Raw genomic sequence first — 25,257 nt, forward strand, 5'->3', positions numbered from 1 at the left:
CATATATCTCAATCTCCGCAAGCTGGACTATAAACTCCTTGATGGCAAGGACCATTTCTTAATTTACCTAATTACTCCCAGGATATGACACAGTGCCCTATATCAGCAGGTGCTCAATTACTGTTCAGTTGAACTGAATTGTTGACAATTTTGGAGTGAGGTAGAAGGTAAGTTAAATTTTCAAAAGCCCCCAAAAGTTTGTAAAATGCCCTCCCCCCAGAAACATTCTCAGGATTCTTTCATGTCTGCATACTGGTCCTCCATAGTCCCTCCATTCTCCCTGGAAATTCTAGAATTGACATTGGGTCTATCCCAGCAGAGGGGACTTGAATTACCTGCAAATTTCAAGAGAAAATGGATTTTTAGTCCCAAATTACTAGGCTTTGCCCCCTTTGCAGGTATAGATAGGGGTTGGGGCTTTCTTTAAGAAAGCGGAGGCACTGACCTCTCTGTATCTGGTATCTGGGGCAAGATGGGAAGTGTACCAAGAATTCCCTGCAGACAGACACAGGGAGAGTACAGAGGAAATGTTGGCTCCCACATCCCACTAACCAATTCTATTTGCATACAACATGCAGAGTTTTTCTCCATCCCACCCCCTTCCCTCCATCTCTCCCTCTCTACTTCCCTCCCTCCTTGTGTAGACAACACACATCGTTTTCTCCCTCCCTCCTCCTTCTCCCTGTGTAGACAAACAGAGCCTTCCCTGGAGCCTCTGCCAGGTCATGTTTAATTCAGTTGGCATCCTCTGGGCCCCCCAGTTGGGCTCCCTCCATCCCTCCTCCATTTGCCTTCTCTCCCTCCCTGCTTCTCTCTCTCTCTCTCTCTCTCTCTCTCTCTCTCTCTCTCTCTCTCTCTCTCCATCAAGGGACACTGCAAGAGAGAAATCTCAGTCTTGAGCCCATTTCAAAACTGAGGCCTCAGATATTGCAGGTGGGTCTGGGTTATGGGCAATGCTGTTGCCAGGGGACTGGAAGTTTCTGGGTTGCTGGCCTACATCACTGGGTTCCTACGCTCAGAGAATGTGTGGCCTGGGCAGGTAGGATAGACCTTATGGGATTCTCCATCCACTGTCCTCTCCTCAGGGTCTCCCAAGGCAAAAGCTGCCTGGGCTAAGAGAACCACACACTTTCCCATAAATATAGAAACAAGTCCTTTTGCTGGGCAGGGGTGGGGGGAGGTACTTCATCCAAATGCAGGGGACACTGTGTGACCTGGGCACCGGGCCTGGAAGGGGAAAAAAGAACATTTTGTTGGCAGGCGGTAAGGGGAAGCCTCTCTCTCCACCAGCTTTGCGTTTGCTGAGCCTGGGATGTCCGTTGTCTGTCCCCCTTTGGAACTGGCCAAGGGCAGAGTCCAATCACCTGTGGGCTCCCACACCCTCATAAAAGGCTCAGGAATCTAGCAGTCCCTGGTCCTCATTTTTACCAAGATGTGGTATGCTTGCCCCGAGTTACTCTGAGAAAAGTTAAAGGATTGGGGAGGGGGGAAGGAGGAAAGGAGGAAGGACTGTGGCAGCTGGAGGGGAAAATAGAGAGCAGACTCATCGTAAGATTTCTGAATTAGAGGGCACTACAGATGCACCTCAGCAGGAATCCCTTCTATAACAGACTAGAGAAGTAATTGTCCAGCTTTGGCTAGAAGCTCTCTACTACCTCCTGAGGCAGCCTAAGCCAATTCTGGATGGCTCTGACTGTTAGGAAGTTTTTCCTTACCCTGAGCAGAGAACTGTCTCCCTTCATCTTCCTTTCCTTGATCCTAATTCTAGCCTTTGAATAGAATTCTCTCTTTCACATATCAAACTTTCAAATACTCGAAAATCTGTACTTTCCCCAGGACGTCCAATCTTTCTTTTCTAGCCTAGTTCCTTCCAACAGGCTTCTTATAACATGATTTCCCATCAAATCACTTCTAATAGACAAGTGTCCCTTTTAAAATGGAGTCTATATAACTAAACATGATAATCCGAATAAGATCTAATCAAGGCTGGGGAGAGTGATACTATCACCTTCCTGCTCTGGTGTACCCTACCTCTCTGAATAGAATCTAAAATCACTGGATTTTTGGAGACAACCTTAACATACTTTGGATTCATATTACATTTGTAATCCACTAATATACCCAGATAATTTTCACAAGGACTACTGTCAAATACATCACTTCAAGCTAACTTGTACAGTTGGGGTCTTTGAACCATGTGGAGTTCCATATCCATCCCTATTAAGTGTTATCTTAAGACTGAGACTATCCTAGCTTGTTGAGGTCCATGGGGCTCATTCAGGACAGCAGCTTTCTCTTCCTGGGGGTCTGATCTCTGGGAGCTCCTAGACTGATCTAGGAAAGACCCATGGTATCAGAGGTTAACAAACTGGGTTTGGAATCAGTCCTGTTAATATTAATCTTGGGCCAATTCCTTTCCCTTTCTGAGCCCATGAGGATAGGGTGGAATAAAGTAGAATTTGATTATTTGTAAGATTCTTTTTAGTTCTAAATCATATCACTTTATAGTTGTGCTCATTCCTACTTATCTCAGGAAAATAGTTGTCAAAGTAATTCTGGAAAAAGTTATGTTTCCAATTAAGTGACTAACCACAATTTCAGAGGGTTGATAATGAAGCATGTTGTCTACTTTCTGAAAGAGAGATGATGGACTCAAAGTGCAGAATGAAACAAAAAAAATTTTAGCATGGCCAATGTAGGAATTTATTTTGATTTATGTATATTCATCACAAAATTTTTTTGTTTCTCTGCCTTTCCCAATGCAGTTTGTAGGAAAGACAGAAAATAATTTTTTACTAATGAGGAAAATTTTAAATTAAATCAAAAGATTCTATCTTTCCTGGAGAATAGGGTAGACAAAGTTTAGAACAATTAAGGAAGAGATTTTGGAAAGAAAGGAAAAGGAGTTGATAAGAGCATAGACAGAGGCAAGAATAAGCTTTGCCTGTTCCAAAGCTTGTGAATATATCAGTTTGTGGAATATAAGAAAGGTAGGGTGATGTCATTTTGTGGTGAACTTTGAATGGCTTCATAGAAGTTTAGCACTTTTCTTGTGGCTGTTGTTAAAACCAAAGGTGCCAGGAGAAAGGATACTAAAGACACTTTGTATTAGGAAAGATTAGATTAGAAGAATATGAATAATACATTCCACTTTAGGAATTGATTATTAAGAAATTCTTTCTCCTATCTAGCTAAAAATCTTTTTTCTCCATAGCTCACTGTTCTTAAGTCTGTCCCCAAGACTGTCAATGTCCCTCACAAAGTTTGCCCCTCAGAACTGGGACACAATATTCTAGATGTGGAAAGCTCACGGTACAGCAAGACTTTTGTCTCCCTTGTTCTGGACATCAAGTGTCTATTAATGAAGTCTAACATGATATTTGACTTTTTTATCTGCTGGGTAAGATGACGACTTATACTAACTTTGAGGTCCATTAAAACACCCAAGTCCTTTGCATACAAATTGTTACCTACTTATACTTTCCCCATTCTACATTTGTGCAGAGGATTTTTTTGAATTCAGGCAATATTTTATGCTTAAATCTATTAATTTTATGCTATCTGAAACACTAATAACTCAGAAGAATCACAGTTGTACATTTTCTCATGAGCAATGAAGAAAGGCATGAAGAATGTAAGCAGGGGGTTAATAATAATAGTGCTTTATCCACTGCACCATCTAGCTGCCCTAATAATGTCATGCCAAATGTGACATAAGAGAGACATCAAGAACATACATAACTCGATGAGGAGATGAGCCAAACAAGTACAAAAGAGAGATCTACCAGATGGCTGGCCCAAGTACTCCACAGGAATCCCTAAGATATTAAAATTAGCAGAAGGGGCTGCAGTGCATTGGCTAGCTCCTCAATGAAAAATCCAAATTAAAAAATAGATCAATATGGCACAAGATAAACTGTATGCTTATTATATAACATGCTCAAATCAGCAAGAACACAGACCCAATTGTGATTTTGTCCCTATGGCCACTCTCTGGATAAGCACTGATCACAACCTTTCTACCCCTTGTTAGTTGTTGTGGTCAAAATTCAGTGTCAAAGGGACAACCTACTAAGCCTCTCCTAAATGAACAAAATGCTTTTTGGATAAGATACATGCAGTCCACAGCCTGTGTCCTATTCCTTTTCAACTTAGTAGGGTCTTCCAGCAATTGTGCTTGCCTGACGTAACTTTCAAGAAGATCACCTCCATAATCCAAAGAAGCATTGAAAAAAGACTATAGCAAAACTGTCTAAAATTCCAAATATAAATTGATCTAGTTATATTCATTATTTTAGCATGTTGAGGTCTTCCTGGATCCCAATTTTGTCTTCCTTTATGTCTATGCTACATTTGGCACAGTTGACCATTCCCTCCTCCTAGATATTCTCTTTCCTTGGCTTCCGAGAAACTAAACTCTCTTACTTCATCCTCTCTAACCACTCCTGTCACCATTGCTTTTCAGCTTCGTCCTGTACTCTATTCATGAGTGTTCTCCATGATCTATCTTTAGCCCTCTTTTTTTTCCTACTATCTACCTTGGCAATCTCATTATCCACCCCCCAGGTTTCCACTATTATCTCTATGCATACTGAAAACTCCTTCTAAGATTCAGTTTATCACCTTTAATTACTAATTAGTCTAGCCTATCTAGGTGTCACCCAATCATCTTAAAGTTAACATATCCCAAACCAAGTTTATTATCTTCTCCCGGAAAGAAGTTCACCCTTCTGACTTCACTATTTCTATCTGGGATGCCACTGTTCAATCTCCTTTTTATAGCAAACAAAGACTCTGATCAATCATCCAAGAAACATGTAATAAGCACTTACTGTTTGGCAGATATGGGGGATGTAGATAATAGCTAATATTTAAACAGCACTTAACTTTATGCCAGGTACTATACTAAACATATTATAATTATCTCATTTGATCCTCACAATGATAATCTCTATTTTACAAATAAGGAAATTAAGGCAAACAGTGATTAAGTGAGGCTGGATTTCAACTCAGATATTCCCAGTTCAAAGCCTACCACTCTTATCAACTGAGCTTTGTGGCTTCAAAATGCGAAGCAATTTCTGTCTTCAATAAGCTTATATGTTCCAACTTACTTTTCCAATCTCTCAACTTATTCTGCACTTTGATCAAACAGGTCTAAGTCTCTGTCTGCTAAATACATCATACAACCTTCTGCTTCTATCTCTTTTCTCAGTCCTTTCCCCTCTCCCCAACATAGGAGGTCCTTCCTTTCTTTCTTCACCCTTTGCATTTCTATCTGTTCTTTTCAGGTTTTTCTAAATACCCTTTTCATTAAGGTTTCCTTGAATCACTGTTACTGGCAGTCTCTTTCCTTAGACTCACAGAGTCCTTTCTACCTCTCTAAAGCACATGTTCCATGTGCTCTGTTATCAGCATCTATTTTTGTAGCTTATTCCCCTACTAAACTATGAATTTCAAGAGAGCTGGGGGATAGTGCTTTATCTATGAACTATGAATTATGTTCTCCACACCCAGCATATCTATCATCATATCTTGCACATAGTAGGCTCTTAATGAATGTCTATTGAATTGTACATTTAATACATGTTTGGTGACTAAATCCAACTTATTAACAACCACTCTTGTCTTCCTCAAAAGCATCCATCTTGACAAAAGGGATCCCAATTAAATACTTGTTGAATGAAAACATGTGCTTTGAGTGGATCTGGGTTAGAACCAGTTTTACAAATCGACTCACCACATACGACTTCAAATTGAGCTTTGGCCCTGTTCATAGCCTCATCTGTAACTGCCTGAGACTTAATTCTGACTTCAGACCCTCACCCTCAACCATAATCAGACTTAAGACCTATCCTCAGATTAAGCTGTCCCCAGTCGTGGAGTCATTGTCGAGAATAACATGAGATGAGAAAATGTGGGATGCTCAGAGTCCTCCATTAATTTTGCCCTGTAGGAGACAACCCAGAGACTCCTCTTAGCTGAGGAAGGATGAAAATGCCACTAATGTTCCCTGGATATAGTGATGAGACAGTATTATGGAGTCCTGTATTGGAGGCTCATCTGGTTGAAGATTCGTTTATGTTTCTAATAAACTGTATCACCTGGATTAAAAGTGTCATTTTCTTAGGGTCGAGCACAAAGTTCTCAAGTAGTTGATTAGATCTAACTCATTGCTTGTGGGAATCAGAACATCCAAATTCTGGTCTATGAAAATAGGGCTCCAGGGACCCTTCAAACTCCCCCAGGACTTTGGCAGCTCTCCCGAAAAGTTTTTAATTCCTGTTCTGCATCTTAAGGAGCCAAAGGGCTCAGGAATGAAGATTTCGCTTTAAGGGAGGGTCTCTCAGTCACTGTCCTCGTTGGGGCCCCTCCCCCGTCCTCCCGCCCTCCGGGGGATAGGGCCCGGACCCCGGGCGGAGCGCCAGCGCATGCGCCTGCGGGTCGGCGCTGCCCGTGGCTGCGAGGCGCGGACCGGGCGCAGACTGAGTAGGGGACGCGGGGACAGCGACATGGCCGGACAGACGCAGCAGCCGAGCGGGGGCGGGGAGGGGGGCCCTAGTCCGAGCCCAAGCCCGCCCGCAGACAGCTTGGCCGCAGCCCCAGCTCCGGCCCCAGCCCCGGTAGAAGAGAGGGTGGCACTGAAGAAGGAGATCGGGCTAGTGAGCGCCTGTGCCATCATCATCGGTGAGCGGGGGCTGGTACCCTGGGCCGGGACAGAGGGAGGGGGAAGAAGGGAGGCTGTTGGGGTCGGGCTAGGGACTCGGGCACAGGGCAAGCTGGCTCCACTGGGCACTCCCAGAGCAGCGTGGTCCCCAGAAAGTTGGGCAAAGTTGGCTGCCGTCAGACCTGTTGGATTGCCAGCTGCTCTGGGGTTCGCTCCCACGGCACCAGCGCCCTCGCCCGGCTCGGTCCGCGCCGGGGACACCCTCCCTTGAAGGGTCGAGACGGGATGGGATAGGACTGGTCCCGATAGGTTGGGGACACGCGCTTCCCTCCTCCTTTCCCCACTCTGCTCAACAAATATCTCCAGGCATTCGGAGGTGCCCAACTACCCACCCCAAAACCACGGCCGAGATACAGGAGCCTTGGCATGGCGCGGGCGGGCGATGTCCTCGTGGCTCCAAGAGGGGAATCCAGGAGCAACCGCAGCAGATGAAATACTGAGATTCAGGGCACCCTGACCAGAGCCCTCCCAGTCCAAAAACAATTTCCCAGTCATTGGGTGCCCGGGTTCCCGATATATGGAGTCAAACGCCGCCAAATCTCATCTACCTAGTCTGAACATAGAGCGCGCGCTTCCCCCTCCCCCAGCCCTCAGTCTCTCTTATTCCCTAATCCTCTGGCTTGTCGAGCTCAGGATGGTGATCTTCCTCTCTTGGGACAGCCCCTCCTCCCCAACCTCGGAGAACCAGGTTCCTCTCACCAAGCCAGGGAGACTTTTCTCTTAAGCGCCTAAGTTAGTGCGCAAAGTTCCTCTTTGCAAAGTTAGTTGTTTCTTTCTACAAGCGGGGCACCACAAGGCGGGAGGACCTCGTGCTTCTTTTGAGAGCCAAGGTGCTGGGAGAAGAGAGTGTTTGTTCAGGTTTCAGAAAGGGGACTAGTAGCAGCGGAGAAGGTCCCAAATGTAAGGACTTTTGAAAGAGAAGTCGTGAGGTCAGTTCTTGGAATGGCTGGTGCTATCGCATCAGAACTTCTCGGGGAGATAACTTGTCGCAAAAAAAAAAAAAAAAAAAAAAAAAATAGAGTAATAAGAAGAGATGATATTGTGGCGAAGAACTTTTGTAATGGGAACTTTATAGTAAAGGAGAAAATATTACCAAAAAGGGGGGAAAAAAAGTAGAACGGGAAGAGATAGCATTGTAATTAAGAAAAAAAAAATGGAAAGGGAGACGTGGAAGTCAAAAGCTTCGGGAGAAAGATGAAAAGATTGTTGTGGTAGAAAGGAAAAGGAGAGCTTTGGCGGAGAGGGCTGCGTATTTAGTCTGCTGAGTATCTGGATGAGAACGAATTTAGGATGAGAGCTCCTGTCCTGGAGCTCAACATCTGGACCTTCCTACCTTGCCTCCACCCCCACCTCTCTACTGAGTAGTGATTAAGGGAGGGACGTCTATTAAGAGTCAGTGAAAGAAGCAGGTGAGATGTATTGCAACATTTGGATTAGGGATCCAGTTCTGCTACTAACTTGCCGAATTCAAATTATTTCTCCGTCTGAACCTCAGTTTCTTCCTCTGTAAAGTAACGATAGCAATATTTGTTGGGGGCGGGGTGTCTAATTCAAAGAATGTGAGGATTAAGTGGGATTGTGGCTGAGAAAATGCCTCGAGAAGTAGCAAATCCTGGGGTTAAAGGTACTCTTAGGAAGTAGGGGCTGGTCTTAAAGGAGAGAATGAATCGAGCACACAAATGGGGGAGGTATTTGACCTTTAGAATTCAGAGGGCAGGATGCAGGGGAGGGGGAGAGAGGTAGAGCCAGCTAGAGGGGCAGATGGAGCAAGGGAGGTTTCAGAAGGAGAACCTGCAGATCTGGTTCTAATCTTAGCTCCATCTTTGAGTGAGACCCTAGGCAGTCAGGCAGCAACTCTGTTCCTCAGTTTCTCCACATGTCAGATAGATTTTCAGTCCCTGTCCCTCACTAGATATTTCAAAAGGTACTTATTAACATCTGATACATTTTGGGGTTTTGTCCTTTCTCCTTTTGTCACTTCCCAATTTAGTCCTCCCTCCTTTTTCTCTCCCTTACTCCCTTCTTTCTCTCTGTCTCTCTTTCTGTGTCTCTCTCAGTCTCTTTCTTTGTGAGTGTCTCTCTCTCTCTCTCTGTTTCTCTCGTTCTTGTCTTTCTCCTCTGTTGCTCTTGTCTCTCTTGTGTCTCTGTTTCTTTCTGTCTCCCTCTTTCTCTGCAATTGTCTATGTGTCTGTCTCTGTCTCTGTCTCTGTGTGTGTCTCTCTCTCCCTTTCCCTTTCTCACTCTGTCTCTCTCCCTTTCCCTTTATCATTCTCTTTCTGTCTCCCTCCCTTTTCCTTTCTCTCTCTGTCTCTGTCTCTCTCCCTTTCCTTTTCTCACTCTCTGTTTGTCTCTCTCCCCCTTTCTCTTTCTCTCTGTGTGTCTCTGTCTCTGTTTCTCTCTGTCTCTGTTTCTCTCTCTCTCCTTCTCTCTCTCTCTCTCTTTCTCTCTCTCTCCCCAGTCTCTCCTCTCTCTGCCTCTTATTTTCTGTCTCTCCATCTCTATCTTTCTTTGTCTCTCCCTCTATCTCTATCTCTCTGCCTCTTCTTTCTGTGTGTCTCTCCCTCTCACTTTCTCTATTTCTGTTTCTGTCTCCTTTCTCTGCCTTTTCTTTCTGTCTCTATTTGTCTCTCTCTCTCTCTCTCTCTCTCTCTCACACACACACACACACACACACACACACACACACACTTCTCAAGATACTCCACTAGGGGAACAAGAGTCTCATACCAGAGTTCCATAGCTGGAATGGACCACAGAGGACATCTATTCTCAAGACAACCTATTCCATTGATGCACAGGCTAAATATTAGGAATTTCTGAAACAAGACTTAATATAAGACAATATATAACTAATGTCAAATGAATAGTATAAGTTCTATGTTCTCTAGAAGGTGAAAGAGTAGAGATCAGTATGACTGTAATGGTCTTAGAAAGCTTTCAGGAAGAGGTAAGACAGAGGGACCATACTTAGAATCTCAGGGGAAGAATATTGATAAGATCATAGAATTTAGAGCAAGAGGATATTCTAAAGATTGTCTAGTTTACCTCTATTTCAAAGGTAAGCATACTGGGGCCCACATAGGTTAGCTAACTTATTCAGAATTTCACAAATAGCAAATACAGAAGTAAAACAAGATTTATCTTTCCATTATACCAGATTGCCTCTATTCAAGGGTTCCCTTCTTCCCAAATGAAGGACTAGTCATGACTGTTCTCAGGATAATCAGTGGGTCCTACTATGGAAACATGAGGTCAAGAACAAGAGAAAAGATGATTACTAGGGAGAGGACAGTGTATTTGGGAGTCTCTTACTGGTGTTAGTGAGAACAGTATTGGGGGGAAGAGTATGTGGGTGTAGGGACTGGAAGAGGGAAGCACAGGGAACTTTGACAGGGATATGTGTGCTAATCTTTTCCCATAGCCCAAGATCCTTAAGGACTTACTCTACATGTGAATTTCTTCTAGACTTCAGAAAAAGGAAGGAGGCACATTCCCAAATGTAGTACTAAGTATAAATACCTACAGCATAACTGATGTCTGAGCCCAGAGGGACTCCTACTCATCCCCACAATCAAATCCCAGCCTCTCAAACTATATTTGCACACACACACACACACACACACACACCCCTTCAACCCCACCCCCAGTTCTTTGAAGATTCTGCAAAGGAAACATTGGGCAGGTGGCAGGGGGAGGGATTTAATAAAGACTGGTTAGTTGTATTAACTGCTGTTTCCCAGAGAACACTCCATAAGATCTCCCAAATTCTCATTCTAAGCCAGGATTTCTCTGAGCCTTTCTTAGCTTCCTCCCTCTGTCTGTTCAGTTCATCACATGGCTGCAATTGCATATGTTATCTTGAATGTGGAGAGAAACACAGAAAAATCTTGTATTTTCTTTATGAGCCTCACTGCTTACATAAAATGCTATATCACAGCTGAATTGGGAGCTCCATATTCCATAAAGTGTAGTGTAGGGTGAGAACCAGAGCCAGCTGAGGGGGGGGGGGGGGGGAGTGGGGGAAACACTGCAAGCACCTTAAAATTGGTATATTACAATAATAGAGACAGGGAAATTGTGTAAGATTTCCCTGGTACAAGGAACTCCCAGGTAAAGAAATTCCCTTTATGCAAACAAGAACATAGTTATCTTTTCTGGGACCTATAGTCTTAGAGAGGTACCTAGAATACTTCATGGTAAAGTCACTTGCCCAGATACACACATCCAGAATGACAGAAGCAGTGCTTGAAGCAAAGTCTTCTAGTCTTAAAAGCTAGCTCACTATTCACTATACCACACTGGCTCACAACAATGATAGTAATAATAACAATAATTAGAAATGGAGGGATTTGTGATAATAATTCAAGACTAGTCATTGAGACCACAAATTCCAGAAGGGTTATCTTTATATCATATAGCAGGTTCGTAATAAATGCTTATTGATTTAGAATATAGACTTATCAATTCAAATCATGCAAGGGAATGGTAGAAATTGAGCAATATTGTAAAAATGGAACATTTATTGAATGCCTAGTAAGACATAAACTGATTAACCAGAATACATCAGAAGCTCACTATCATCCATAACCTAATAAATGACAAATCTCCATACTTTAATATAGACCTCAAAATGACCTTAATAATTCAACAAATAAATTATATAGGCACAATGCATAGTATTATCTCAGACAATCCTGTTGCCCACGGATGCCTGGACATTAACAGTGAGTTAAAAACACTTAAGGACAATATGTTTAATTGATGTTACCATACCAAGTACTCCTTATCTCTGAGCTATACCAAAAGAAAAGCTTTCAAAATGTAAAAATCTACTGGAAGAAATGAAAATCATGTGAGACTAGACTCAAGTATGTATTATTCCTATAATATAGTCTTCTACTAGAATTGTACTACAGATCTTTTTTGATCTTATAGAAAATAAGCTTATATCCCTATATTTAAATTATGAAAAACAGTCATTTTATCCATCTTTGCTAAAGTCATCAGAACACTCAACATATTGAAATAATAGCAGGATAGTGACCTCTTAGGACTGTTTCTATCTGAACTCTGTTAAATAAAGATGAAAATGGGATGCTATTAATAGTTCACCTTTTTTCCAGTTTTTTAAACTTTATAAACTGCTTTCCTCATACCAGTCCTGTCAAGTATGTCATTTTTATTGGGTACCTACTGGTGACATGGCCCTGTGCCTAGTGCTCTGAAAGAGACAGATGGATGAAACCAAGGGTGTAATGGTAAATGCTTAACAAATGCCTTTCTTGGGGGAAATGTATGCATGACACAAATTTCAGTTTGAGCTTCATTATTAACATTTTTCTCCTTTACTTTTTAAAGCCCAGACAATCAACAGAACAATAAATCAAACTCTTATTTGTAGTCTTTGTCAAATTCTAAGGTGTACATGCTCTCAGTGGAAAATTTAACAATTGTGAAGCTGATAGGAGCTAGCGGGACTGATAAAGCCTACATGTTTCAGTTTATATGCTAGGGTTTCACTCAAGCTCCTTTAGGGGGTCCTCATTTATGGCTAGCCAAGGACGTGGCTTTTTCTTAGAAAGAGAGCAGGCTATCACTTAGATAGCTACTTTTACTGTCTCCTAGGAAATACTCATTGTAGACTCAGCTTTTCAGCTAGCCTGTACCCTTTTCCCTCATCCCTGTGTGACCACCAGGTCTTATGGTTATTTCCATTAGCTGGGAGCAATCTCCTCTCCACTCTTCCCACCTTAACCACCTTGTACTATCCTGTTTTGTCCTGTTCTATACTATGACCTCTCACCAGATATGGTTTGCTCCAGGGAAATCTAGGCCACGCTCACATTTAGAACCATCCTAGCAAAGAATAAAAGAATGGGAAGGAAATTTAAAGACCATATAAGTCAGTCCTGTCATTTTACAAATGAAGAAACTGTGACCCAGAGATGGGAAGGAATTTTCCAAGGACACACAGTACAGCAATAGCAAAGGAAGAACTGGAGCCCAGGATCAGAGTCCAGACTCCCATCCCAGACACAGGGGTCTCAGGGGTCAGCCTGGGATTTGTATAAGGCCACCTCTGTGTGGTACCCGGATGTGATTTCAAAGACACAACACAAAAACTTTCTGTTCTCACCCAAAACAAACAGTCCACAGAAAGGGCCCACTTCTCTCTGCCTGCCTGCTTGACTGCCTGACTGCCTCCCCCAGGAGCAAGTGAACAAGCAAACAAAGGGAAATACTCTCTTCTTTGGTAGTAATGACAACTCTCCCTGGCAGACCATCTTGCCCATGAGATTTAGGAATATGCCTTTGAGGGCATCTGTGAGTGAGCCTTGTGAGTCCTTTCATTTCCTCTGAATGTTTTGTGGAATTGAAAGCTGCTGCTGTGTGTCAAAACTAGCTATGGCCCCATCTCTGAGCTTTCATCTTATTAAGGGTCTTTCCCAGAAGCCTCTAGCAATCAGAGCAGTGAGGAAGCACCTGGGATGTTGGGGGGAAGGGGTGAAGGGAGGATTTCTTCTGTAGGTCTCTTTTAATCGCATTTTCTTTCAGAGATATTCAACAGAATTATATCCAACCCATCAATCATCCGTTCAGTAACCACTGGGGAAGATATAAATAATAAGAAGAACTCATGCTGCTGTAAAATGTTATGGTTTATAAACAAAGTATTTCTTTCCCAACAACCCTGTAAAGTGAAAGGTAGTAGAAGTATTATACTCTTTACAGCTGAAGAAATGGAGACTCAGAGAAATTATTTACTTGCCCAAGCAAATGTTAGTCTTTTACAATGGTGAAGAGAAGAAGGAGAAGTGAGGTAAACATGAGGAAACTGAGGCAAATCAAGCCAAGTGACTGCCCAGGAGCACACCGTGTGATTCTGGATTTGAACTCAGGTTTTCCTGATTCCAGATCCAGCGCTTTATCCACTGCCCCAGTTAATAGCCCACATAATACATTTGTTGTTCAGTTGATTAATTTTTTTTTTTAGTCCTGATTCTTAGTTACCCTATTTGCTATTTTCTTGGCATTGATACTGTAGTGGTTTGCCATTTCTTTCTCCAGATCATTTTACAGATGAGGAACTGAGGCAAATGGGGTTATGTGACTTGCCCAAGGTCACCCAGTAAGTGTCTGAGGCTAGTTTTGAACTCACCAAGATGAGTCTGTCTGATTCTAGGCCCAGTGCTTTATCCACTGTACCATCTAGCTGTTCCACATAATGCAAACACAGATACATAAATAATAGACTTTAAATCAAATCAGAACATAATGAAAACATAAGATAAGTACAAAATGCTTTGTATGGAAGATCATTTCTGATTGGGGAATGAAGGAAGGTTTCTTTAAGGAGTTGTCTTGTGAGATAATCCTTGAAAGTTAGGCAAAATTTCAAAAGGCAGAGACAAAGAGTTCATTTGAACCATTGAGAACAAACTCAGAAAAGGCCCAGAAATGGCAAAGCATACTTGTATATATAGCAGTGGTTCTCAAACTTTTGTTCTTAGTATTTTTTTTACTATTAAAAATTATTGAGAAGGTACAAAGAGTTTTTGTTTAAGTAGATTATATTATAGATATTTGCCATGTTAGAAATAAAAGATAATTTTGAATTTGTAGACCTCTGAAAGGGTTTCAAAGACATTCCTCCCCTCCCTCAGGATTCTCTGGTTGATGCTTTGAGAATCATTGAATACAGGGAATAGTGAGTCATCTAGTTAAATAGTGCACCAGATAAGTGGAGAAAAGCTGATAGTTAAAAAGGTAGGTTGCAACAAAATTGTAGCTCTTGTGTGCCATGGAAAGGACTTTAAAATTTATGATGTTGGGAATAAATTTTTGAATAGGGAACAGTTTGATCAGCAATTTTATCTGGTAGGAGGAGGGGATTCAATAGGACTGAAGGAAGAAGGAACAATGAGGTAGCTTTTTTGCCCCTCAAACCCAAGGCTAGCCCCGTTGTGACTATGTTGAGATGGCTTCCCTATCCAGATCACCTAAATTTTACATTCATTTTGTAATATACTGAGTGTTTTAAAAGAAAGAATTGGGTCCGAGCAGCTGTAACGGCTCAACTTTCATTAACTGAATGGTAATGTGTACATATATAGAGGAAGTTTCAAGACTGAAATGGCCTTCAGAGAATGAACTATTGCAACATATGTGCTTGGGCAGTTACTTTCCCTGGTGGCAGTAATGGGAGCATGGGCTATGGGACACATCTCTGTTCATCCTGGGAAACCAAATCTAGCATATTAGTCTGGCCCCTAACTCTCCCTGGTCACATAAGTTAGCAAGTGCTATTCTAGGAATTATGCACTGGCAGCAGTTGTGAGGAATCCTTAAAAATTCAAGAAGCTAAAGGGCCTGCATTTTCTCTTTGTAAAAATTATTCCTTACTCAAAAATTTTTAAAATGAATCTTAAAAAATGTTTTTACATAACAATGGGAAAAACTACACAAAACTTTTCACATTAGAGCAGCTAGTTGGTGCAGTGGATAGAGCACCAGTCCTGAAGTCAGGAGGACCTAAATTCAAACCCAGCTTCAGACATTGTGATCTTGGACAAGTCACTTAACCCCAATTGCCTGGGGGGGGGAACATTTTTCACATTTACAAATCATTTCTTAAAATCACTTCCTTCTGACCTTTAATAGTTTCAGAATACATAACCCTTCTTACATTTGCCGCAATAGCTCAGTATTTTAGACTCTGAAGCTGTCTCTGAATATGCACTTCTTTTTGCTGCAGCTTTCTAGATGCTACCACCGACCTTTCCTAAGAGATGGGAAAAACAAGTGGTTTTTTTTTCCTCTTAGTGATTTAAGGGCAACTGAGGGCAACAGTGGACTTAGAGTCAACAAAGCCTGAATTTGAATCTTATCTCAGAAATTTCCTAGCTTGTAATTCACCCCCTCACAGCCTCAGTTTCCTCATCTGGATTTAAATGGCCTCTAAACTAGCAGTTCTGGCTCTAAATCTCTGATCCTTTGATTCTTGGATTAGTCAGGGAAACTAAATTTTAATACTGGTTTTGCCTCTTCCTATTTGTATAACCCCAGGCACGTCATACAATTTCCTTAGGCTTCAGTTTCTTCATCTGTAAAGTGGGGGATTGGGCTAGATGTCCACCACGCTTCCTTTTAGCTTTGAAACTAAAAAGTTCCCTCCTTAACCTACCAGCACTGTAAGAAACCTTACAAAATCATCTCATCAAAACCTTTTATTTTCTATCTGAGGAATCCAAAGTTTCAAAAATCTGAAGTCACAGATGCATCTTTAACTTCAGCTATAACTTTTGAAGGGCCTGCTTTATACAGGACCCTGCCTTAGTTGCTATGCACACAAGATTCATGATAATAAGTCATGTTAACATGACATTAAGTTTACAAAATGAGTCCCTTACAATCACTCTAGAATGTGGCTACTAATACAAGTATCGTTACTCCCATTTTACAGATGAGGAATATAAGACTCAGAAAGATAGAATAATTTGTCCATAATCATAGGGCTTGTTAAGGGTTAGAGCTAGATCTCCGTGTATAATTGGAACTTAAAACAAGCCTGGTTTTCAAGCTAACATATTATATTGTTTCTTAATATCCTACTAAGACAGTTCCCTACCCAATGGGCTCACATTTTAGGAGGGGAAACAATAACAAGTTCATAATGTGGTATGAATATTCATACATTCATGAAATAGGTATTCAGTTAAGGAAACTGAGTTAATTGCACAGTCTTTAAAGAGATCAAAGAAACATTTGCCTTCAAAGGGAAGGAAGCATTGACAGAGAGGTTAAGCAGTTTGGGGGAGAGGTTCTCACATTTGGGGGTAGGAACAGGAAAGACATCTTTCTGGAGGTGGTAATTGAGCTGAGCTGTGGAGATTCGGAGGGGCAGGGATAAGTAGGGGGCATTTTAAGCATGGGGGGCAAGCCTGTACAAAGGTACAGAGACAAGAGTTTGAGCATCATGGGTGAGAAGCCGAAAGGATGATGACTTACCTGGCCCAAGTGTGTGAAAAAGAATAACCTAGATAGGTAGGTTAGATCCAGGTTATGCAGGGCTTTAAATGTCAAATAGAAAAGTTTGCTTTTGATCCTAGAACCAAGAAGCAAACACTGAAGTTTATTGAGTAAGGGAATATCACAGTTGGATCTGTGTTCTATGAATAATACTTGGAAAGCTATCCAGAGCCTGAATTTGAGAGTGGAGAGACTTGAAACAAAAATATTAAGAAAAGCCATTTAAAAAGTTGGGGAGAGAAGTATTGAACTAGAGGTGGTGATGTAAATACTAGTAAGGACTTTGGGAAATGAATATGGAGAAGCTATTATGGTGACAGATCCAAACTTAAGTTAGCTTCCAGGTGGGTGTGTTGAGAAACTGGATAAAGAGAGACATTACTACATAGTCTCCACAGGACTCATCCTTGTATTCCGAAGTCAGAATACTTAGATAACAAAATTGGTCTTTCAGCCTTCTCACCTCTCCAGCTGTTCTGCCAAAAAGCAGACCTTTTTTTTTTTTTTTTAAACTACTCTTAGTCCCTCTTCTCTCCACCCCCCAACTGCTCCAAATCCTATTTTTCACCAAGTTGTCCCACCTTATGGTTACTAGAGTTTGGCTAATTCATTAACCCCAGCCCCCAACTGAGAGTGTTAAGGAAGGAGGAAGAAAGACTTTAAAAATATGGCCAGACTCTCCGTGGGCAATGAGAACTTTCTGAGCTGGAAGGACTTTCTGAACTCTTTAACTGGACAACAAACTCCATGCCTTAATTAGCTTAAAAATTTATGTGTGGGGACCTAGAGTTTAAGTAACTTCAAACTCAGAATTAGAAGTGAGCCTGGGGCATAGCCTGAGGGTTGTGGTCACAGCCTCCTCTGTAGGAGGTTAGATTCCAAACTAAGTTCACTCTGTCTTCCTTGTCTCCCTGAGGCAATTACAACTACCATGTTCTCATTTCCTCCCTTATTTCTCTGTTAGGGCCTCCAGAAACTTTGGGAGTAGGGGTAGGGGAAGAGAGCTTTTGAGGCTCCATTTCACACACACACCGAAGATTGCAGATTTTTCCTTCCTCCTCCTGTTCCCAGCCATCTAAACCATCCATCTTAAACCCCATCTCCAAAGGAGCCTTCTCTTTCCTACAAACATCCCTTCCACACTTCATCCCTCCAAAGAAGCACAATGCTTCACCCAGTTAAATGCACCCAGAAATATTGTTAATGATGGAGTATCAGTTGTTTAGAGAATGGAGTTTAGATGGGAGAGACTCAGAGGCAATTAAGAATCCTTTGCAGTAGTCCCTGAGATAGAGGAAAGGTTTTCCTAAGAGCATGATAGTCTCCCCTGTTTCCCCAAAGATAGCTCTCAAGCCTTACATTAATGATACCTCAATAGATTCTCTGCACTCATTAACATTCCCTCTCAGATCTGCCTAGTCATTTTAAGATTAACAAAGACTTTTCCTTGCAACATCTGCTAGTCAAAGAATACAATAATATTTTCCCCATTTTGCAGATGAGAAAATTGAGGTGCCCAGAGGTAACATAACATGGGCTTAGGTGATTGACTTACCCCTCTTTCTGCTACCAGTGAATCCTGTCCCCATGGAGCATTCCAAGCCCTGAAACCAGTCTTTCTCAGAGGACCACCACATTCCTTCCTTCCGCCCTCCCCAAGATCTGAATTCTCCCCAAGCCCTGGGTTCAACCTGTATGAATATAAAGCACACAATTTATATACATGTTGGGCTAGATCTGGTTCCAACACTACTTTTAAGGATAAGGAGCCCATTTTAACAGATAACTCATGAAGGTACCACTTCCCTGATCCTTCTCTTGGTTGCCTAAAGCTTGCTGAACTGGTCTGACTAAGGCTGCATCTGCAAGTGGAGGGAAAACAGGGCTCCCAAGAAGTTTGAGCCAAGGGCCAAGGTCTTCATGCTAGTTTGAGATAGAAGGAAAATGGATTAGGCAGAGAGCCTAACCCATGGTGGTAGAAGGGTCCTTAGAGAGTCCTAGAAGGAGCAAGGCCAGCACAGTCCCCAGAGGAGCAGCTTAGATCCCCCTGCTTGGGCTCCATTATCCCACTGAATTTCTGTCTCCCCACCCTGGGTCCTGGTGAGAATCCAGAAGCACAGAGGTCCCTCTTATTACCTATGATAGGGTCTGGCTCAGACTCTCTCCTTAAATGACCATCAGGTTTCTTAAAGAATTGGAACTGGAAGGGGCAGCTAGGTGGTACAGTGGATAGAGCACCAACCCTGCAGTCAGGAGGACCTGAGTTCAAATTTGACCTCAAACACTTAATACAACCTAGCTGGGCAAGTCACTTAATCCCAATTGTCTCAGCAAAAAATAAAAAAAAAAAAAATTTTAAATAAAAAAAAAGAATTGGCACTGGAGGGTGGGGTGGGGTGGGATAAGAAATTCCATCTTTCAGTTCTCCGAAATCCTCAATGCAGAGGTGAGGACAGCACAGGAAGAAAGATTAATTTTAGGAGTAAGTCACTAATGTAGGGAGATGGGTTCCCAGTATATGCCTTTAACATCTTTGTCTATCTCCTAGTCTGACTAAAGGAGCTTCATTTAAACTCTCAGCCTTTTGATGACATGATCAAGCATGTACACCAGGGACCAGAAACATATACTGAGGGCTCTCATTGAAGATTTTGTAAATCCTACAGGTCATAACCATGTGCAGAAAAAAGTACACATGTAGCTCTAGTAGCTAAGCGCATATTAACCACATGCATGTAATATATCATATATCACATTTCTATAGTTCTTTAAGGTTTATAATGTACTTTCCTCACACACACACACACACACACACACACACACTACAAAACACACCTCTGTAAAGCCCACATATTAGCCCCATTTTACAGAAGAGATTAAGTCTGACCGAAATGAGAAAGCAGGAGCTCTGTGATAGAAACCCATATTCCTTCAGGGCAAGTCACAGGATCATACATTTTGAGTGGTAAGGGATATCAGAGGCTATCTAGCTTTCTCCTTCAGAAAACTGAAGCCCAGGTCACAGGAATATCACAAGTGGGATTTGAATTGACTGTAGAAACAGGGCTCTTTTCCCTGCACAATGCCCCTGTGGGTGATATGTACACTATGTGCATATATGTGCCATGCATGGAAGACACCAGACATATCTGTAATATGGATAAAGTAAAACAGCAATTGAGCACTTACTAGATCCCAGACACTGCATTATGTGTTGGGGATATGTAGAGGAAAAGAAATGACAGTATTTGTTCTCAAGGAGCTCATGTGTTTCATGTGGTACACACATGCCTGTATGTGTCATGTATGAGGTACACATTACATGCAATTCATGTGCATTAGATATACAGTTGTATACATTAGGCAAAGGCATGCAGATCTGTGTCTGAGCTCTTAGGACCTGAAGGGTGCTGCTGGTGACAAGGAGTTCTCCTAGGGTCAGGGTTAGTATTTCTCTCTTTCCCCCAGCACCTCTTTACTATTAAAAAAAATCACATATACTAGTGAATCATTGTCTAGGTACAAGTGGGTGAGTTCTCTAAAGAATGAAGTTGAACCCCCTTTTCAAGTCTATTCATAGGGTCGTGTGTGTGTGTGTGTGTGTGTGTGTGCGCGCACGCGCACGGGTGCGCATGTGTGCCCACACTTAAGAGAACAATGTTCTTAGAGAAAACTGGATTATAGAAAGAGATGGATTTTACTTTCTCAATTTACTGTAGTTCAGAACAGTAAATAAGTGTTTAAATGCTAGCCAGCAGACTTGGTTTAAGTCTTTACTCTCATTTTCTGGCTATGTGACCTTTAAAATTAACTTCACTTAATCTCTATGAACTTGTGTTCTCATATGTGAAATTATTGTTGTTGAGCAATTTTTCAGTCATGTCTAACTTTTTGTGACCCCATTTGGGGTTTCCATACTGGAATGAATTGCCATCTCCTTCTCCATTCTCCTCATTTTACAGTTGAGGAAACTGAGGCAAACAGGGCTAAGCAACTTGCTCAGGTTCACACAGCTAATAAGAGTCTGAGTAAATGTCAGAGTTGAATTCAGGTTTTCCTCAACATCTGTAAAAGGAGGATAATAATATCTGCCCCCCATCTATCTCATAGAATTGTATAAGGAAAGTGCTTTGTAAGAAACCTGTTCAAGCTCTTACTAGAGATAACACATTGAGAAGTTAACCCTCTGGAATGATTTCTTTGGATGCAGAACCACCATATTAAATGTAGATGGGTCTCAATAAGTATAAAAACATGCCTTCCTGAAAACTTAAGCTATGGTCTTTGCTATTCTCTGGATTTGCCTTGGGAGGGGGAGAAGAATGATTGATGTAAGGTTGTTTTTTGTTTTTTTTCCTAGAGGTTTGTCTGGGCTGTGTAGAAATAGTGCTGATACAGGAAGTTCTGGGGAGCCAGATCTGACCTGGAGTGAAATTTAGATCCTACACTGAGATATGAGGCTGGGATAAGAGGTCTGAAAATGTATTGGTCCTGCTAGGAGGGCTGAGGCCAGCCAGCATAGACAGTAAATGCAAGTGTTTGGGTCATTATCATCCTCGTATTGTCCTATCATCCAAGAAGATAAGAAGAGCAACCAGGATTGTTGCTGCAGAGGTATGGAAGGATTTGCTTCCTGGGTAAGATACATTTCCTTCTACTCTATTCAGATGTGGAGACCAAAGCAACCCTGATCCAGCTGTGCTGGAAGCAGTCTTGCTTGGGTCAGACTTGGGTTTTTGCCAAGTCCAAGTTTGCAGATGTGGCCCCAGATCAATGGGGGGTGGAAGGGAGCTAACTGACCTGCCTGTGAGAATTGGCTGGTCCCTTGGTTCTCAGGGAGTTCCCTGAAGAGCATAGACTTATGGACTTTGGGATCAGGATGAGCCTTTAGACTGTCAAAGTTGGAAGGAAGATCATGTACTCCAACTCCCTTGTTCTGCGGATGGGTAAACTGAGACCCAAAGAGTAGAAATAACTTCCCAGATCCTCCTGCAAGAGACAACCCAGGCTTTTTCTGAACAATATTGTAGACACCCCTTTAGCTTCTTTTATTGTATAACTTATTTTCTGGGGCAGGATATAAAGGTATGTCCTGAGTGGGACGAAAGATTGTCCCAAGTGTAGTGCATCATTTGGGCTCTGCAGGAGGGACCGAACCCAGGAGAGTCTTGTTTCTGACTCCCCAGAACTAAATAGGTCAGCATCAGGAGGACTGGTAGCCACACAGTACTGGGAACAATGGTCCTTTCATCCAACTGCAGCGAGCGGCTGCATAAGCTCCATCAGGCCAAACATCTTAATGTGATAAACCCCCCAGACCAGGGCTGAGGGAGGGCCTGCCCAAGCACCCCAGAGGCAGCTAGCAGGGGCAATGGAAGCTAATGGACATAGTCTTTACAGACTAATACTTGGCCTTGAATTCTCTCCACAACTTCTGAGCTGTGTGACTATGAGCAGGTCACTTAATCACTCTGGGCTGTTCATAGTTTTCTCAGTAGTAAAGTGGGATTCATAATATTTGCACTACACCGTTCCCAAGGCTGTTGGGAGAGGAAAATACTTTGTAGCTTTTGGGTGCTATAGAAATGTGAAGAGTAACAACAACAACAACAATCTCCAGGATGCATGGAGCAAAAAGCTTTGAAAATCCAAGGACCTAGCCAAAGAAATCCAAGTCGTATGGGGACAGGGTGAGATACATGTCATCTCCCAGCATCCCATCTTCTGTGAAAGGATGCTTATACTGAAGATATAGAAATGAACTTATATCCTAATATTTGATTCAACTACCAAAAAACAGTTAATTTATCCACATGTACAATAGTCTGTAGAGCAGTAGGTATAAAAGGGTCATAGTGAGAGAATAAATTTTCTTGGGATCCTTTCTATCTTAACTCCAAAAGAAGACAGGGAAAAATTACTTCCATCATCATTGTTATCATTATCATTCTTGGCATGGAGGTCTAGTGGACTAAATGAAACAGCCTCAAAGTCAAAAAGATGTAGGATTCAAATTCCACACCTGAGATATACTGGTTGTGTGACTCTGGATAAGTCATTTAACCTCTAAGTATCTCAGACAATTTACTGGGTATTATGATTTACAGAGAAGTTACTCACTAGACATTCCCTACAAAATGAAAGCAAAAATTCATTTCCAATCCAATAATAATTATTGTTATAATAAACAACCAAGCACTCAGTGGGCTCATGCCTAGCCTGCTAATGAGTGTGTGATGAAAGGGATCTCAAGAGAGTTTATGCTGGGTCTCTGTTTTTCTACAGTTCTTTACCTCCTCCTCCTCCTCCTCCTGTGATCCTGTGCATCCCCTTGTGCCAGACCTTGGGAGGTATTGAAGGTGAGGCACTGTAGTGCTGTGGAAAGTGTATTGGACTTGAAATTCAATGACCTGCACTCAAATACTGGTTGTGCCTTTTATTATTTGAAGTTTCTGTGCCTAGTTCCCATGCTTCCCTAAAATGAGGTGGGATTAAATTGTCTCTGTGGTAGCTTCCAGCCCTAACATTATGGTGTAGTCCAGCCAACACAAGAATCCTTTCTGCAAGATCCACCTCTGGATGGATCACACCTCTGCTGAAAAATAGTTAATACATAGTTAATATCAATGTCTTACTGAGCCCTCAGACCTGCTCTGGGCTACATATTAGAGGAGACAGAAAAGTCTTTTGTTAGTCAGTCATTTTCAGTCATGTCTAACTTTTTATGACCCAGTTTGGAATATTCTTAGCAAAGGTATTATTTTGGTTTGGTATTTCCTTCTCCAACTCAGTTACAGATGAGGAAACCAAAGTAAACAGGGTTAAGTGACTTGCCCAGGGTCACACAGCCAGTAAGTGTCTGAAGCCAGAGTTGAACTCAGGAAGATGAGTCTTCCTGACTCCAGGCTCAGTGCTCTATCCATTGTATTACCTAGGTCCCCTCACAGAAAAGTCAAACATATCCTTGGATGCTCACTGCGAATGGGAGAGGGTGGGGGTGAGATTCATATATAACTTAGGGAGCACTAAGAGGGCTGGGATAATTGGCTGCTAAGTTAGAATGTCAGAAGAAGGGCCTGGTCATCTTGGTCTTCCCCTAAGCCCACTCCCAAATAAATTCAGGATTTAACAGGAGGCTTTACTTCTAGCAAATGATCAATTAGTAGGAAGGAAGGCTAGGAAGGAATGAGGGAATATTGCCTGCCATGAATCTCTGTGGTACCTCCCTTCCAGGGAGCAGTCTCACAGAGCATTTGAAAATCTTTGAGCCGACTGTCCTCCTTCCCTCCATAATGCCTTGATAGACACTAGCCAGAGGAGGCTCCTAGAGCTGAGCCACACTGACCCAATGCATCCTTCTTCTACATCAGGAAAGGACCTGGCATAGTCCAATTCTCTTCTTCCCCCACCCCTTCCTGAACGTTAGCTGAACTGTGGGCACCACCTGGTCCTGAAGCTCTGAGGGTTGGACAGAGCAGGGTATGTGCCAGTTTCCCTGGTAGCTCGTTGAGGGAAGTAGCTTTGGCACCGGTGGGCAACTGGCCAGTTGGTCTTTCCCTCACATCACAGGCAGCCTGGCCTGGCCTGGCCTGGCCTGGCCTGGCCCAGGGGGTGGTCCCTAGAGAAATAGTACCAAGGATTGAGGCCAGTGGTTCAAAGTAGCTTGTGAATTGAGGAGGTGGAGAGGGGAAGGAGTACTAAATGACTGCAGCTAATGAATATGAACTGAATTAGCTGCTGGAACTGTTTTGTGACCCACATCTCTCTCCCTCCCTCCCTCTCTCTCATTCTCTATTTCTCTCTCTCTTTCTCTCCCTCTCTCTCTGTTTTTCCTTCTCTTCACTCTTTCTTTCCCTTTTTCTCCCTGTCTTCCTTCCTCGCTCTATCTCCCTCTAACACTCTCTCCTTCTCCTTCCCCCTTCTCTTCACTCTTTCCTCTCATTTCTCCCCTTTCTCCCTCTTTTTCCTTCTCACTCTCTCTTCCTCTCTTTTCACTCTTTTTTTCTCTCTTTCTCCCCGCCTCTAGTCTTTCCTTTTCTCCCTCCCTCTCTCTCTCTCCCTTTCTCTCTCTTCCCCCTCCTCCCTCCATACAAGCGCAGTCTAACACAAACCTAATTAAATTTCTCCTGTTGTCAGAAGACCTAGTTAAAGTTTGGATGTTTGACTAAACAGGAAAGGACAGAATATTTTCTCCTTCAGAGTCTGCTTCAAGTCCTGCCTCTTCAGGAAGCCTCCCTGATCCCTTCCTTCTTTGGATTTCTATAGCACTTAGAATCTTAATATACATTTGGATACAATCAAGCCTACTAAGGGACATCCTGGTATAGAGTCAATAGTACTAGATTTAGAACCAGGAAACCTGGATTCAAATCTTGCTCATTTAGTAGCTGTGAGAACAAATGTTCACTTAATAAAGAGCCTAGTAATATTTGTACTATATCATAGTCTCATCATGAAGAAAATGCTTACTTTAATGTCTATATAAATGTCATTTATTATTA

General features: G+C 42.3%; 1 protein-coding gene across 2 annotated transcripts in view; it reads left to right on the plus strand.

Moving 5' to 3' along the window:
* Nucleotides 1–6,402: 6,402 nt before the first annotated feature.
* Nucleotides 6,403–25,257, plus strand: part of SLC7A10 (solute carrier family 7 member 10) — a 46,649-nt gene continuing 27,794 nt past the window's right edge. The window contains exon 1 of one of the 2 annotated variants that reach the window (XM_031954378.1): nucleotides 6,403–6,687. In XM_031954378.1, the coding sequence (XP_031810238.1) occupies nucleotides 6,432–6,687 (256 nt within the window). In that variant the 5' untranslated portion in view covers nucleotides 6,403–6,431. The remainder of the gene's footprint in view (nucleotides 6,688–25,257) is intronic. The other variant, XM_003757186.2, reaches the window with a different exon arrangement.

The sequence above is a fragment of the Sarcophilus harrisii genome, chromosome 2, assembly GCF_902635505.1.
Source record: "Sarcophilus harrisii chromosome 2, mSarHar1.11, whole genome shotgun sequence".
Lineage (NCBI taxonomy): Eukaryota > Metazoa > Chordata > Mammalia > Dasyuromorphia > Dasyuridae > Sarcophilus > Sarcophilus harrisii.